Here is an 18,393-nt window from a genome sequence, read left to right as displayed (position 1 = left end):
TGCAGAATAGGCGAATAGCACTATGCTACCACTCTCAGAATTATGCATAATTATTATTATTGTTGCCATAATTGTTCATACCAAAGGCATGGTGAGCATCACATTAAGGTGACTGTGGACAATGGCTTATTCCAGTTGAAATCCATACACACCTTATGGAATACTCAAGCTTAAGGATACGATACATGTACAATGTTTTGTACATGTATGTGAAATAGCTTCAACAATGGTTCGCTGCATAATGGTGAAAACAGCCTTGACCTAAAAAAGGGCGAGTGAGGTACCATATTTACCGATTCAGGCTAAATTTAAAATTGATATAAAACGTTTGTTTTTTGTTTGTTTACAAAAATTATTTTTGTCATATAAAGAAATTGTGTCTGGCGTGAATTACACTACAGTTTTTTATTCTTAGGGCTCTTTAACTTCTTCAAATAATTTTTAAATGATAGAGTGAATCCCCTGGCCCTCTATAATTACGCACAAAAGATCGAGTCCCCTTAATCTCCCACACAGGGGTGTAAATTTCAAATGGAGTCACCCAGACAGGTTACTACATTTGACATTCATACCACCTGTGCCAAGAGATTAACTTCCATAGGGGTGTATGGATTTCAGCTGGCATCGTCCAATTATACATTAAATAGTTGCATGGTGGAGGAGTCTAAACAACTGTCTCGTTGTATTGCACATGCATAACCATGGTTAAAATTCAATTAACCTGGTTTATATTTGGGACAAATATGCCATACAGGGATAGGAATCATACACTTTTTTGCTGGACACCTGTGCTGCGGCTTCCATTTTAACACAATAAATTTTGTGGGACTAATTTGAGGAAAAATGTATATGTAAAGGTGCTGAAGTTTGCAACCTTCCAGAAATTGTTCATTTTGGCATTTTATTTCTTGAATTTTAAGACTTTCACATCAAAATTTTAACTATAAATTATTAAGACTTCATGACGAACATATTGAGCAATAAATATACACCTAAAATCGTTGCTAGTTTGCTTTGTAAAAATGTAGTTTGAGCACAAATTCTTTATACGCAGGCACCCCCACACATAAACAAACAAACTTAACACACGCTGAACAAGGAGCTTTGTATTCCTCAAACGTATATCGTCCCAGGTGTATATCGTAGACTTACCATCGAGTAGATCCCGGATTCTATCTAGGTAGATCTCATAATATGAAACCTGAGGGAGAACAAAATAGAGGAAAATATATATATGTCACTAATAATGCAGGCTCAACTGACCTGGTTGTTTGGAATGAAATAAATTGATATTTCATCATAATGTTTATGATTATAATTGAAACCTCACCATGATCTTAATTACCTTAACGATGCGGGTATAAGCCACCTTCGACTATAAGCCCACTCCCTATAGGGTGATGGGAGTCTGGTACTATTCCGGGATACGTGATGATAGGAAAATTGTGGCTTGCGTAGCTCTACCTACTGCTAAAGGGACCGACAAATCCCTGATTGTTTTATCCCTAATCTTATCTACATGTGGTAATCCAGACTTAATACAAAGCTTAAATACACAGTTCATGCACAATAGTGGTACTGGGATACGCAATGAAAGGTAAATGGTGACTTGCATAGCTCTACCTACTGCTGAAGGCCCCCCCCCCGACAGATCCAGAATTTTCTTATCCCCAAAGTAAAGGGGCCAACCTGTGTTCACAGGCTGGAGTGCCCATTTCTCTTTCATAGTGATTGGGCCAGACATCTGCTTGTAACGTTGCTGTGTGCTGTGGGAGGATTACTACCACATCCACAGTGAGTGGCTAAGTGCACAACACACTGACACCCCAGGGATTTGAGCCCAAGACCTCGAGCTACCTCACGATTTTGAGTCGAAGTCTTAGACTGCTGCGCCACCGTGTCCCGTACATCATAACCCCATGAGAACTACCTACCGATTAGCCAAAAAGAAGTTTTCATTATCAATTGGACCAATCAGCAACGTTGTTAAAATAATTTCACCACGCAAAAAACATTGGGGAGAATTATTTGCAAAGCTCAATTCTGATTGGTGATTAAAATGAAGATATCATGTAATTGACCAATCAGTGGCAATGTTATATCTGCAGGTAGGGGGTTATCCATCATTCTTACCTTAATGTGGAATTCTAGACTTTCATCCATCTGATAGATGTGGTTGAATATATCTTGCACGATTCTTGGTATGATGCCGGCATAATTGGTATCGTTTAACATACCCTGTATAAAATCAAACAGAAAAAAATACAAGCTATAAGTAGATGAAAACCAGTGTTGCCAAAACTTTTCAGCGCCAAGGTGTGGCACATTGGCTCGCCAGGCCGCGGTAAAGGAGTCTTAAGTAGCCCAATTTTAAGCCTCCAATAAAAGTGCCCAATACTGGACATTTGGGCGGATTTACCTGAATTTAGAACGCAAAATCACCCAATTGGGCGGAAAAGCACTTGACTTAAAAACGTCCGGTAGTTAATGGGAAGTTATGGACCCCCGGGGGGGGGCACATCAAAAAATTTTGGTGGGTATGCTCCCCCGGAATTTTGAGGTGGTGGGTCTTTGGGAGCTGATGGCGCACTGCAAAAGGGTCTTTCGAGCTGCTAACCGGGCTGTGAACAAGTAAAATGGGGTCTTTTGGAGCTGCGAAAAGTCAAAATCAAGGGTCTTTCTTGGCTTTTTGGCTGAAAATCGCCTGAAAAAACAAGAAATATGAGGAATGAGCAATTTTTGGGTCTTTTAGAGCTGAAATTATCAAAATCAAGGGTCTTTCGGAGCTGTATTTTGGTCAAATTTAGGGGTCTTTCGGAGCTGCGAAACCCAAAAAGGGGGGTCTTTCCGGGGGAGCATATCCGTATGGTCATTTGTGTTGAGTGCCCCCCCCCCGGGTATGGACCAATCAATAAATGGTTACAAAACCCTTCGGAATTGAAATTCAGAGCTTCAGAGACTCACAACCTTTATAAATCGGCCAAGTTGAAAGGAAAATACACTGCTGCGACCTGACTTTTTCTAAGTATCCCAAATTTAGGCAATTAGCGGCACGCTTTTTTGAGTAGTGGCAAGTGATTGCCAAGTAGCCCAATTGTGCGCCTAAGGGACGGCGTTGGCATCACTGATGAAAACCAAGATGAAGAGTAAAAAACAAGTTTGTTTGTTAAGCTGCTTCTAAATATAGTGAAGTACTGTCTTGGCTAACCACTGTAACATCTTATGACCTTACGTTTGCTTCTGGGACATGCAAACTGTTTTCATCTTTGATTGAAAGACATTAACTAAGTGGATTAGTAAATTACGATTGACGAAAAGTTTCATCATTGGGCCAGTTTATAATATGATCATGTGGAGTACCAGGTACATCAACTTCCTGAGTATCTGTATTTCATTGTAAATCATGTTTAATGAATGCAGAAAATAATCTTCAATTCACCGTAGAAGTACATGTAGTGATGCAACAGGATTAATTACCATAGCGATTGGTGATAACAATTTTAATCAATGTTTCGATAGTGTTATGCTAGAGGACCTATACTATTGGAAGTACAATGACAATTATGAGGATTCTGACATTTGGTTTTCTGGCTTTTAATATTACTTTAATACAACCAGAAAAGGTTGCGAGACTCTTTCTGTGTGAGAGATTAAAGGCCCATTCAGTGATTTGCTCATCCACACGATCGTAAAAATCATCAAAATTCAGATTTTGGTACCTTTGTCATTGTCATAGATGTACTAACATAGCCTGCTAGTGGTTCAGCGAAAGCTGTGTATTTAGAACAATAGATTTTGCATGAATCCGTAATTTATACACTGACAGTATATAAATTAGCTGCATATATTTGAATGGGGCTTCAACTTTGTCAATCTGCTGTTTTCTTCATTTTTTTTAGCCAAATTTTTCATTTCAAAAATACCAAATGACAATTTGAATGACTTATCCTTCACTTTTAGGTAATTTATAAATAATTTTTTTACACTTTTGGTGGGATCACTGAATGGGTCTTTAAGTTTGTGTCTCCCATAGAGGGTGTATGGATTTCAACAGGAATAGCCCATTACTCTACCCCAGACATTTCATTTTAGATTTCAAATGGGTTGAATAATGAACTTTTGACTAAATGGTAATGCAATGTACATTACTTGTGCCACAGGTGTGCATTGCCTAATGATGATGCAATGCACACACTTTGCTATATAGGTTGTGCAGAGATGCTCAGAGATGTTCCACATACAGAAAGGGTTATTCCAGTTGAAATCCATACACCCTCTGTGGAAGATATGACCTTAATCTTCCACACAGGGAGTGTGAATTTCATATGGGGTTACCAGAGTGGGTGTCTACATTTGAAATCTACACCCCTGTGCGAGAGATTAAGGTCATGTCTTCCACAAGGGGTGTAAAATGGTGCTTGGTTTATTTTGCTTCTTTTTGCTTATCATAGCATGGTCTTCTGACATGCATGTTGAGTATGGTTTTGGAATTATATAACAAATATTGCATGTTTATATTTGCTCAATGGAAAGAATTTTTTCGTTTGGGGAAATATGAACTGTTCCATTCAACTCAGCAAAGCCTTGTTGAATGCAACAGTCCGTATCTCACCTCATGAAAGAAAATATTCTTAACCATTGTACTCATAAACATTCAGTACTTGTAATATTACTACCAACTTATCAAGTATCTTGCATGACCATGCAAAAATTACCATTTTCCTCGACGACATCTTAAAAATATCCACCAGGTTGGCAGCAACCAATCTCTACATAAATGTCTCTTTAAGATGGGACAGAAGGGAGCATTACTTAGCAGTGTTTGCACTCAAATATTGAGACAATTAAAGTTGACACACAAAAGGAATGCTATAAGGGGATGTCATATCCACTCCATTTCGCTTTCATATATTATTGGCCTTAACTCAAAACCTCAAGACCTATGGAAATATAAATATGATTATTGGCTTCCTTGACTGATTTCCGATGTACTAATTTTAAGAAGTACACTGCAGTTGTTTAATTAAATGACTAACACTATAGCCAAAATAACAATTTCTCGATCATGAGAGGATGTACCTTCTGCGTTAGCGTACTTTTCATAGAATAACATGATCTCGCGACCTGCATGACCGAACCTTGACCTTGCCTAGTAACGACTGTGTGATTGGTCAATTCTCAAAAGCTGTGCGCCGGTATTTACGTAGTATGCTCAGCGCAAATAACTGTGCGTACCCAAGTTGGCTCTCATGATCGAGAATTTAATATTTTCGCTATAGAAACATGAAACATACACTATGGTTACCCAATGTAAGGTTTATATGAGCTCATTTTCACTAGACAACAAGTGTCCCTTTAATAGACTTCAGACATCTGTTATGTCTGCATGGTTTTAGTTTAATAGGGAATATTCAGAGCCAGCATAATGATGAGTTCACTGCAGTATATTGTCATGTGTGTTGCCTTGCGTCACCTTTGCAGCAATCACAATGGCCTCATCCCAATGGCATAGTTCAATAACCTCAATTACACACTGGCAATGCAAAATTGGACCTCAACTTGCAGAGTATGAGTTTTTGTACCCAAATTTTCAAAGGTCATTCAATGAATGTACAAATGTATTGGGGTTAAAGAACTGTGCCTTGATAGATGAGCATGTTGTGGATCCTAGTGAATTTAAATTTTAGTGTGAATAGTAGGGTTAGGTGCCTGATCCCATTTGTTTACTACAGAAAAATTCCAATTTCCCCCAACAAATTTTAATGCAAATATTTAGCGTACATTTGCATCAAAAATCTAGTAGAATTTGAAGACCACCTTCTCACGTGTGAAACCTAACAGGCGGAAGATATTTCGATCTTAGGATGATTTCTGAACAGCCAGTCCCTTGTTTCTGCATCAACATCAGTGAGACCAGTTGCTCTATTTGGCAGACCGCACAGTGTCATCGCCCCGATATCTTCATGGCAGAAATCGCCGTGGTAGGTTGAATCCACAGCCACGCATGGCCATTTTGATTTTTTTCCGACCTTTGAGACGCATAATGAGCCAAGGGACATCTGACTAAGGCTACTGACAATAGCCTGGTAATTGACCTCTCTGTGTGTGAGTGAGCATGTATACACCATTATGAAGTCAATGGTCATATACTTTTAGACTGCTTGCACGAGTGAGTGCAGCTAGCCTACGCTGCACTATAGTTCGGCACATATAAAATCAGAATATTTTTGTCAATTTTTGAGTTCAAGACGCACGCTTCCTTCTCAAGACGCTAGCTAACAACTATCATATCCATTTAACACGTATATTCAAGTGCAAGGAATCAAATCTGGCCTCTTTAGACTAAATCAATTACGGGAGATATTCATCATTTTCTACCCCGGTATCCAAAGATTTATCGTCTAATATCAAATCGCATAGCACATTCACATGTATCAATCCCGGGTATTCATTTCAGTGTCTCTGCTGTATAATGTAATTATTAACCGGGCGATGTCGGTGTGGTCCATAGAGAGGGGATTTGGAGATGGTGTGATCAGCTGTCTGGTGTTCTACTCCAATCAGCTGTCTGGTGTTCTACTCTAATCAGCTGTCTGGTGTTCTGAGGGATGCCAATTGCCACCTCTCCACCATGTCACATCAATAGACGCCTTACCAGTTACGAAAAATTGGACAGAATGAATTTTTTGCAAATGAGGTACCAAATTAGCATATTTTGCATCAAAAACTTAGTGGAATTTGAAGACCACCAATTGCCGCCCCTCCACCATGTCACATCACTATACGCCTTACCAGTTACGAAAAATTGGACAGAATGAAATTTATGTAAATGAGCTACCAAATTAGCATATTTTGAATCAAAAACCTAGTGGAATTTAAAGACCGCCAATTGCTCTTCACACGCATCATTACATATCATATTTCTGTGCCAAATTATCTGTAATAAGCTGCATTGCAAAAACAACAGTTCAAAACAATATCACGTGACCAAGTGTCATGATATTACAAATGTAGGGCCAGTAATTTTCTCAAAATGTCCAATTTTTTGGCCTGTAGATTTTCGCTTGGAATACATGAAAAAATCTAACAATTTTGGGGTCTTAATGATGAACTACAATTACATTACTTGTGCTATTTCAAAATAGAGATTTTGATGAGATAAAACCCACACACAATGGATTGTACTAATAGCAATTTATCAATCATGCCATGTCATTCCATCTATAACATAATTGTCAGCAAACTGCTGTGGAATCTTTAATCACCTAGTATACAATGATCATAAAAACCCATGACACAATACTGAATACAACAACCATTCTAAAACATCTGACATGGTTTCAAATATATGAAAAATACGGAAAATTTATCCCTCAATCCCATGCGAAAAGCTTGGGACAGTTTGTTTATTTCATGCATCACCGCTCCGGCACTCCCCTTATTCAGAGGTTGCGCTCAATTTCTGTTCTAACATTGTTTCCAGGGGTCGGGGTGGTGGGGATAGTAAGGAAGTACATAAACATGAGCTATGAAACGTATCATGTATTTTCAGCCTCATGGTCAATTCACAGGAATTTTATCTTTAAAACGTCATCAACTGTCCCAACGATATTCGCACAAGATTGCTGATGCCTCAAACTGGGTAAAAATACATTCATCTAAAAGAAATGTTGCAGAAAATTTCAAAGCATTTGTGCAGAATGCAAAATCTTAAATATAATAGAATTATTAAACATGAACAAAAATTTAAAAATTAAATCCAGTAAAAAGACATCATCATGATGTATACACATGCCCCCCTCATTACCATATCACCTGTATATAGCTATTCCATTTAAAATCCACACTACCCCAGTGGAAGATTTTGGAAATATGTTCAACAGGGGGAGTATGAATTTTCAATGGAATGGACACATTAGGCAGCTCCATTGAAACTCACCCTCCCTCTGTGGAAGATTCAGGTTGAATCTTTCTCAGAGGGTGTATGAAATTCAAATAAACCTGCCTAATGTGTTTATTCCATTTGAAACTCATACTCCCCCTGTGGAACATATTTCCAAAATCTTCCACAGGGGTAGTGTGGATTTTAAATGGAATAGTCCATTTGTCATACCACAGATAATGGAACATATCCTTTTGTATAATCAATAAAGATTAACTACATGTACCCAATCTACTAAATCTGTCACAACGAATCAAAACAAAATTTGAAACTACAAATCATCAAAAAAAGAAATTATCATCATCTAAAGTAAATTAGAAAAGAAATAAAATTGATAACGTCTATCCTTTTGATGACTAAATTCCAGCCTCATTCGTGGCCTCATCCACCTTTCTGAGAAATGATGATAACACAAGGATGGTGGAGGAGGTCATTACATCTCCATTGATCATCCTGTCAAAGCGGTAATTTTTATGCCATTATATTTTCACACTATAACAATGTCACATTTTTTTCTTTGTTTTAATTTGACTAATTTCAAGTTCTCTAGACACAGATCTGCATAAAGTGCGCATTAAATAATATAAACGTGTGTTTTAATTTCACGCAAGTTTAGAAAAGGGGAAAGGTGCAAAAATTAATGATGCACAAAAATTTAGTTTTACAGTAATGTGGAGGATGTGCAAGGAGACAGGAATAATTGAATGTCATTATACTGTGTGTGGGTGGGCACATACAGTTTTGGGTTATTCCAGGTGAAATCCATACACCCCCTATGGAAAAATGGCCTTAATCTCCCACACAGGGGTTGTAGACTTCAAATTGAGTCACCTGTTCAAGTAACCCCATTTGAAATACAAACTCCTATTTTGGGAGTCACATCTTCCACAGGGGTGTATGAATTTCAACTGGAATAGCCCAATTAACATTATGTGAAAACATATGTGATGCATTCTGTTGGTTTAAAGCCATATTATAACATTTCTGTAAAAATAGATTAATAATTATTTTCCATAAAATGTTAGCTTTTACTGTCAGATATATCCCTTTTAATTTTGAGCCGAACAAGTGAGGTAAAGCATAGAAAATTGGAATTTACTACTAGCGCCCATGCATGTTACTCCATGGTTGTAATACGGTGCGATCCTCGGGTGTGTGTGTATGTGTATCCCGCACGCCGTGTACGTACTGTGCATACATGTTCGACTAATATTTCCATCGTAATAATGAAACGCCGGTTCCATCGTTTTATTCAAAATCTCGGATTTTGACAAAACTACAGCACCTAAAGTCTTGATTTTTGCAGAGTATCTTTATTGACTAAAGTACATTACAATCGTGTAAAAACCAGAATTTAAAATTTTTTTGAGGACATTCTCCTCAGCAAATGTTATAATATGGCTTTAAGTTTGGATTTGAAAACTGAAAATGTTTTGGCAGTGGGGATGGAAATTTTACTTTCTTCACGGGAAATCTGGTTCTCTTCCCTGGAAATTGTTTCCAGGTTATGCCTGATTGCATTACACATTTGTTTCTTAACATAGAATAATGGTTCAAAAACATGTATTAACTTAACCCTAAAAGTGGTTATCGAAAATAAATGAAGGAACAAAAAAAAAAAGAGATGAGCAAAGATTTTGTTTGTTACTGTCGGGATTTGAACCCAAGACCCCAAGCACTCTATCGCCAACTGGTAGCCACAAGTGTTTCTCTGGCCTGGCCAATTAAACCGTGTGTATATACGACTTTGGGGAAGAAGACATGGGATGCATGCTGGTGGTTTTGCTTTGTAGGATTTTTTAATACCGTACTGACGCGAGTATAGTCCCACCTTCGAGTAAAGTCCCACCCCCAAATTTTAGATTATATATATATATAAAAAAAATAAAAAAATTGTAGGCCTGTGTTTTGTATAAATTTGTACTCATGTCATTTTTTTTAAATCAACCATGAATGATCCTAGCATTTAGGTCTAGGTCCAGGGACTCTCCAAAGCGCATAAAAAACAAAAATGAAATTGAGTATAGTCCCACCCCCAATTTTGAAAAATGTTCACCCAAAATCGGGGTGGGACTATACTGAAGTCAGTACGGGTAATTTAAAAAGTTCGGGTAAATTTTCCAGACATGTTTCAGATTATGTGACCTGCTCTGTCAAAACCAGTAAAAATCTCTTGCAACTAATTTCAAGTGTAAGCTATTTCAGAAATTTTCCACAGATCAATTAAAGATGATGTTGGGAGTTCCCACACCTTCCATCCTCAATATTCCTTGGGAATTCCCATGAAATGTCAAAAGAACACCCCATTTCCCATCCAGATGTACACAGAATGTAAAAAATTTAGAATTCTCATAACATTTTGGTGAAAATGTATATAAATCCCAATTTCTATAATGTACACCATACATTTTGGGCTGGGCAAACCCACTGCTGTGTGTTTCTAGAAAATAGTAAATCATAATAATCAGTTTTTAGGATGAGAAACATTCCTAGAATATGAAATTTCTTTCTTTTTAATGCAAAAATGGAAAAGAGCATCTAGAGCCTGACATTCAAAATATTCTTTAAACTTTGGTCCTCATCATTTCCACGATTCACACGCATGACATGTCTTCATTAAAATACCAGTCTGCTTCTTACACGTCGTACATAACATCTTTAACGAGAACATGAAAATCTTGTTTGCTTTGACGTTCCTCTCTCTTTGGGCTATTCCATTTAAAATCCACCCCCCTGTGGAAGATTGTAGAATATACTCCACAGAGGGAGTATGAATTTTAAATGGAATGAACACATTAGTTCCATTTGAAATTCACCCTCCCTCTATGGAAGATTCAGGTTGAATCTTTCTCAGAGGGTGTATGAAATTCAAACGGAGCTGCCTAATGTGTTCATTCCATTTGAAATTCATACTCCCTCTGTAGAACATATTTCCCAAATCTTCCACAGGGGTAGTGTGGATCTTAAATGGAACAGCCTATTTGATCTAACCTGATCAATTACCCAACTTGTAAAGACGCCACCGTCATATGACATCGGCAATAAAATACATACCGGTACTATTTAGATGTACTGCAAAGCATGATATTTTTGTTGTATTCATTTTTCGCAATATGCACTGTTTGGAGCAGTTTTCCGGTTTCTTATATTCATGATTACAAATGGTTACATGTTCACATGCATGGGTAAAACTACTTTTGCAGGCTTTTAAATTCACAGTTTTGAAATTAATTTTGAAAAGCGCGAAACTAAAAGCATCACAAAAATTTGCTGCAATACAGTAGTAATATAGTGTGTGTAATATATAGTAGGATTTGATCATATGCACTGATTGAAGCTACACCGCAAATGTTGTTTCTGCCCAGAGTAGTGGGGCTGCTTATTTTATGTGTTAAGCACATTCCTTTTCTTGATTTATTAAACATGTTTTGTCAGGGGATGTGGAGGGAGGGAGGGAGAGAGGGCCCGGGTTTTGTCAGGAGAGGTGGATGTACGGGGAGAGGGCCCAGGTTTTGTCAGGGGAGGTGGAAGTAGAGGGAGAGGGCCCAGGTTTTGTCAGGGGAGGTGGAGATTGGGGAAGAAGGCACTGGTTTTGTCAGGGGACGGAGGGGGAGAGGGCCCAGGTTTTGTCAGGAGAGGTGGCTGTATGGGGAGAGGGACCTAGTTTTGTCAGGGGAGGTGGAAGTAGACCCAGGTTTTGTCAGGGGAGGGAGGGGGAGAGGGCCCAGGTTTTGTCAGGGGAGGTGGAGGTAGGGGGAGAGGGCCAAGGTTGTATCAGGGGAGGTGGATGGAGGGGAGAGAACCCAGGCTTTGTCAGGGGAGGTGGATGTTGGGGAGAGGGTCCATGTTCTATCTGGGAGGTAATAAAATGGAGATGTGATCATCTGAACTTTGAGTAGTCAAGCTGAGGGCCATAGCCTGGGCACCCTATGCCAATCAAAAGGTCCACTTCAGCCATATCAGCCCCTCTTTGAAGGAAAATTCACAAAAGGTCTGCTTTTTCGGTAAAAATTAATTTTGAAATCTGCCGTTTTTTTTTTTAAATAAAATTTTTAGACTCCTGCATCCCCGAATAAATTCTGGCTACTGGCCTGGTCAAGTGGTCATGCTGCATACTTGCCCATGTATCGTAAGTCTCATGTTTCGCCAGGGGAGGTAGGGGTAGCAGGAATGGGGACACACTATGTATTTGGTGGAAGATGTTGAAACTTGGTTGGATCCCATTTGTATCAGTGCAATCATGAAAAAAAAAAGCTGGGGCAAAACACCACAAATATTTGATTGATCCTTCAGCTTATCTAACTACATCTGATTTTATCAGGGACCAGTGGCGGCGCCAGGAAATTTTTTTTGGGGGGGGGGGCATTAGGGGGGCAAAGTAAATTTCCGGGGGGGGCAAAATCAACAAAGTTTGCTCAAAATTACCGTAAAAAGTGGAAATTTTCGTAATTTTGGGTTTTTTCTGGGGGGCAACAGGGGGGGGGGGCAAGAGTTCTGACTGGGGGGCATTTGCCCCCCCCATGCCCCCCCGTGGCGCCGCCACTGTCAGGGACTGCCTTTTGCGAGGAGTGGGAGCAATTGCTCCTCTACAGCTCCTGTAGCTCCTCTTGATGCACTTCTTGAAAAGACCAAGAAGAGCATTCTACAGCTCTCCTTAACATCATTTTCAAAAGTCAGTCCCTGATATTGCCAATAGTGATTTGACTCCCAATTTTGGATCTGCAATAGTTTGTACAACTGTATTTCACTCCTGGGTATTAATTTTTGATGAAGGAGATTTTACGGTTTCATTTTGATCTCTTCTAATGTCAAATTATGTTGAACCTCCAACTCGCTCACAAACGTGGGAGGGGAGAGAATTTTGCAAATGGAACATCCTACTGTAAATCCTTCACATATAAAACGACATGCTTTTATATTATATATGTATAGGCTATAACACCGAAAAATTCAATTTTGAATAAAATTTGTCATTTGCATAAAACTGAATATCAACAGTCTGCTGAAGTATTTGTCATAAATCCGAGCACATAAAATAGTAGTCCGATGAGTAGGTCCTGGTTTTTCTTCGTTACCTGACCATCCACTCATACTCTGATCGCTCAAGAAAGATTAAATGCGAAAGTCCACTAACTGGTTATTGTTTGGGTTTCATCTAGTGTATGCTGGGTGATGAACCGATTAAAAAAAGGGCCTACTGGTTGGACTACAAAATAGTACAAAGACCCCTTTGGCTATGAAGCTGTGATATTACTGATAAAAATCAGTGGTAGTTTCATTATATTAATGTTGTAATTTCCACAGATGAACACTGCTAATGCACGTGTCCCTATATTGATTTCTATAGTTAGCAATATAGTCACCTTGTTAATGATTAATTTTTGAATGTGGAGGTCTTTATGTCTTTAAAGGGGCAATCTGTGATTTTCTGGACAAAACATTTTGCCGGGGGGGGGGTGGCAGTTCTCAAGGATTTTCTGGAATGCATGCTAGTGCTGGGGTTCCTGGGGGTAATCCCTACTGGGGCTATTTGAAGTAAAAATATACAGCTAGCGAGACCCAATTTGTATAAAGACACCCAACATAGCTATAGATTTCTATAAAAACATACCCCTAACAGGACTAGTTTCCCAGGAGTTTCGGTGAAAGTCACCCCCCCCCCCCATAAGACCAAGTTCATGTTTCCTCCAATTCTAAATAATAAGATATGTGAGCATGGAATCAGAAAATTTGATACCCCTTTGGAGACTAAAAGAGGTGAATTTGATATCCCCAGCAGGAGTAGAAAAGACTTCTGGAATATGATATTCCTACTATCCTAGTCAGTTTTTGGATTTGATACCCCTAGTGAGAGTCTCAAGACTAACGCTAGACTCACTTTTTTCTGATGAAGCATGGGTACCGGCCAGAATCCAAATACCCCCGAGTGGTGGCGCCAGGAATTTTTTCAAGGGGGGGGGCGTTGGGGGCAACGTGAAATTCAGGGGAAAAAATCAACCAATTACAGCAAAATGTTGAAATTTTCGTAATTTTGGGTTTTTATTGGGAGGGGGGGAAACAGGGGGGGGGGCAAGAGTTCTGACTGGGGGGATGCCCCATCCATTCATTTCCTAACATCATGTTTTAAGAAATGTAAATTTTGACATTTTTAGACTTCTTTCATGGTTATAATTTGCATATATTATTATGTTTGTTCCAAAAATGAAAAATGCTTATATCTGATTTTTGATTAATTTTAAGATGTTTGTGGTTTAGTACATCACTCACTGTTCCTTTAATGAACAAAAAGTAGGGTCTTTGGGTGTTTCCTTCAGTCATATTGCAGACTTTAGGGTAAAGACTATGAAATTATTATAATCTGATCTACTGGACTTACGTTTTTGTTTTAGGGTAAAGACTTAATTGAGGGATAAAATACAGAATAATCGCTCAATGACGTTTTCAGACTAGACTAGTTCTGGTGATTTCTTAAATGAAGGAGTACCCACCTTTGGGACTAAGCATCTAAGAGCGTTTTCATTTGAGCATGATACAAATTGGAGCTCAAGGCTCCCTTGATTCCCCCAGATTTCACCCTCTTTCAATACTGTTCATCAGGGGTGAAAATAAGAGAGCTTGAACCAGGGGCCCCTGGTTCACCAAGATTTGAAGAAACCAGGGGCCACTTCCAATTACCAAGGGGCCAATAAAAATAAAGATATGCTGATAATGTTGAATGGGTTAAATAAGCACTATTTGCTTTAAAATTTGATATATGTGACGTGTCATGTCAAAAGGAGACACTTTTGGGCAGGTTAACAATTTAGAGGTTTTTACATATCTTAAATATAGAGATATTTTGCTCCACAAAACCGTTTCCCCCAATGAAATCGGATATTCCCAAGTAAAGATATTGAGTTCGTAAGTTATGGTATTATAAAATTGGAAATTGAGATATCGGCCTTTAAAAATGTTATTGACAATGTTGAGAGTAGGAATTACCTTGAAAAATGTCTCAAAAAATACAAAATGCCAGTTTTATTCTGGTCTGAAACTATCAGACAATATTTTAAACATTAAAAACATCGCAAATTGCAAGCAACAAACCCAAATTGTGAAAAAATCACCCGGGCAGATTTTTGGCTATTTCTCCATTTACGATCCTGCCCAAAAGTGTCTCCTTTTGATATGACACGTCACATATTTGGTTCACTATCCAGGGGGCAAGTTTTGTGAGAAAAGTGTTCCCTGGTCAACTACAAATGAGAGGGAACCAGGGGCTACTGCAGCGTTTCTGGAGGCCAAACGGCTCCTGTCTCCTGCTTAATTTCACCCTTGCTGTTCATCATTTCAGACAGAATAGTTATGCCACTGAAGCTGTGTGTCTTGAATACTTCAATGAGTATGCAACTCACTTACCTATCCATGAGGGAACATTCACAAACACTTGTTAGGGGGGCCTGATGCAAAAAGGGGGGCCCTGAATTTTTTGACCCTCCTAAGGGGGGGGGGGCCTGAAAAAATGACCACAAATTTTCCTGGAAAAATTAAGTTTATATGCTTTTCTATGGGGTAGACCCATAATTTTCATGTCAAAAAGGGGGCCCTGAAATTTTTTGAGGTCTAGAAAGGAGGGGGGGGGGCAGCCCAAAACATTTTCGCGATGAAATGTTTTTGCATCAGGCCCCCCCCTTACAAGTGTTTGTGAACGTTCCCTGAAGGGTAAGATCTTATTCTTTACTCATATTTTGAAATACAGATTTTCAAATGCAAAATGTTATGAAAGTGAAATATCAGAAAGAGGTGCTGTCAATGATGATGTTGTGTGTAGCACTTGCTCAGTCCCGTCCGATACCCTCTGATATCTATCCCTATAGATCAGCCTCTAGGCACCTAAGCGCGCTTCGCACAATTTGATCGTTGAGGGCAGCATGATATGAGAAACTGAGCCAGCTAAAGTAGAGCAAAAATTATTTTTGATCATACATGATGATGTAGGGCTGAAATCAAACATGTATTCACAGAATATACATGGAATTCAAGAATGTAAGGGATGGCATCAAAACCCAATCGCCGGTGGAACGTCGGCATTCTGGCAGAACCGGCGGTTTAACCATGTTATATGTTCAGAACAATAGAACCAAGGTCACATCACTGATTCTGACAGAGCCCTGGTAGACCAGTGGTTGGGTTTTGAATTCATCCCTGATGTGTTTTAAATATTGGAAAGAAATCAATTAAAAAAAGAGTAAATAAATATAGTTGGACTAAATTATATTTCTGTTCAACTGGACTTATGTTTTAGATGGCTACAGTATCACGTCATATCCATGACGCATCATAAAGCCGACTGATCTTGAATTGGCTCTGTATTCTTGACCTGTGACGTCACGGTGGGAGAAGTGACTTCACACAGGAGTCGTCAAGGAATTTTCCTGACGGTTGGTTCGTAACTCTTGGACAACTTGTGGCGTAGACCCCCTCCCTGATTCAAAGATCAGTAGGCCTGATGATGTGTCATGGATCTGACATGATACCGAAACCATCTAAAACAGTAAGTCCAGTTGAACAGAATTATAATTTAGTCCAACTGTATGTATGGATGTTATCCATTCACATCACAGCAGTCAAGCTTATGTGGTCGAGAGAATTGTAATCCTAAAGTGAGAACATCAATGCAAACAAGAAGAGTCTTTAAAAAGACAAAGTTCACAGATCAGGTGTACAGTAATTTGTTCTAATTTTCAATGTTCATATCTAACCTACTCTCTTCTCTCTACTGTCTATGATGCCATCTGCATTGATTTGACAATAAATCAGTGATTTGAGGCGTATTAAATGATATCTACGTACCTCATTTTGCATTTAGGTTTTTGAGCCACCTCTAGGAAACAAATTTGGCTTTTTTTAGCCTTTTAATGAACTGTATTCATGATGTGCACAAGTCTTCACAGATCCAGATTGACACATTCTAGGCCTATATCACACATATTTAATGAAGCTTATAACTCGCCAGCAAGAAACCGTCGACTTCAAAAAATTTTAGATGGTGTAAAGGAACTCACTAATGCCTGAGCAGCTTCCACAGTTTGGCCACACAGGGCTGGCAACTTCTGGTTTATAGTACTATTTTTCACTTTAGCAAGTCAGTGACATTAGTGCGCATATCATTGGGCGCATCTTTAAATCGTGATTGTTCGCTCAAAGTAATGCACATGTTTAAAGATACCGCATGGATGCGCAAGCGAAAAAGCTGCCTCAAAAGCGTTGTCACCGACTTGCCAAACTAAAAATGCTATACTATAGTGCATGAGAAAAGCAGAACACTTGTTAAAAAGCAACTGATGATCAATTGAATTTTCTATTGTCATCAAATTTCTTCTTTAGACTTTTTTTTACTCAGCTTGATTGTTTTTCCTGCAAAAATTCTCCAAAGTTCCTTTTTTTCTTCTGGGAAGCCAGATATAAAGAGTACCATAGATTTCAAAACCTTATCGTTAAAACTCTAAAATATACAGTAATTAAGAAATGCCTGTTGAAGATAATTATCAAATTCTTGCAAAATAGGAGAAAACACAATGCACACTGGTGGTGATTAAAATAATTCAACGTGTTAGATTTTAAAAATATATATACGTAATTATTAATTAAAACGGTTAGTCGGAATTGAATTAAACCCAAAATCAAAACAAAATACGCACATTGGTTGACGGGGGTATCACGCCCTGCATTCAGAAAAGAAAAACAAAGAAATTACACATCAAAACATGCTGGTATTATTTATCACAATGGGTTATTGTTGGTTTGGGTTACCATGGTTATATTATTTGTATTTATTAGTTGATATTAATTTCTTTGTGCTAAGTTTTAGTCGGTATTAATTATCTTATCACCTGTGCAATGATATCGCTACTGTTAAAAATAAACGCACCTTCACATTTAATGGGTGTTTGAACTATAGAATACCATTACCCACCACATATTGTGATTTAGGGTTAGGGTTTGGGGTTAGGATCATGGTTTAGGGTTAGGGTAAGGGTTAGGGCAGCTGTGTCAAAGGAAATCTTGACCCTACCCTCCTCAAGAATTCACTATTTCGTTATCGTTACCTTGCTGGACAAAACCATAGAGTGAATCTTGACCCCAATGCATTTTCAGGTGCGGTGATTCTTCAACCAAACAAGTAATCACAACGGTTATCTGTGACTAATCTTTGTCCGCATGTTGACTGCTGTATGCTTTTACATAGAACCAAACACTCACAGATCAGGTGAATCTTGACCTGATAATTGCTTTCTTGTGGTGAATCTTGAACTAATATTTTTGGACAAAGAGTGAACCAAAATAAAATGAAGGAGGGTAGGGTAACAAGACTCCCTTTGATGCCTGTATTTTAAAGGGTTATGGTCAGGGTTAAGGTTTAGGGTTAAGGGTTAGCATTATGCTTTGGGGTTAGGGTTAGGTGTGAGTTA

At 38.6% G+C, this 18,393-nt stretch overlaps 1 protein-coding gene across 2 annotated transcripts in view; it reads right to left on the bottom strand.

Annotated features, from left to right (window-relative positions):
* The window catches only part of LOC140162563 (kinesin heavy chain-like), a 118,640-nt gene that overhangs the window by 33,652 nt on the left and 66,595 nt on the right, over positions 1-18,393 (bottom strand). The window contains exons 4-6 of one of the 2 annotated variants that reach the window (XM_072185820.1): positions 17,623-17,646; positions 2,134-2,238; positions 1,153-1,201 (exon numbers count right to left, since the gene is read on the bottom strand). In XM_072185820.1, coding sequence (XP_072041921.1) covers positions 1,153-1,201; positions 2,134-2,238; positions 17,623-17,646 — 178 coding nt within the window. The remainder of the gene's footprint in view (positions 1-1,152; positions 1,202-2,133; positions 2,239-17,622; positions 17,647-18,393) is intronic. The other variant, XM_072185821.1, reaches the window with a different exon arrangement.

Source organism: Amphiura filiformis, chromosome 10, assembly GCF_039555335.1.
Source record: "Amphiura filiformis chromosome 10, Afil_fr2py, whole genome shotgun sequence".
Lineage (NCBI taxonomy): Eukaryota > Metazoa > Echinodermata > Ophiuroidea > Amphilepidida > Amphiuridae > Amphiura > Amphiura filiformis.
Note: the sequence above shows the minus strand (reverse complement) of the source record. Positions and strands in the feature narration are given on the sequence as shown.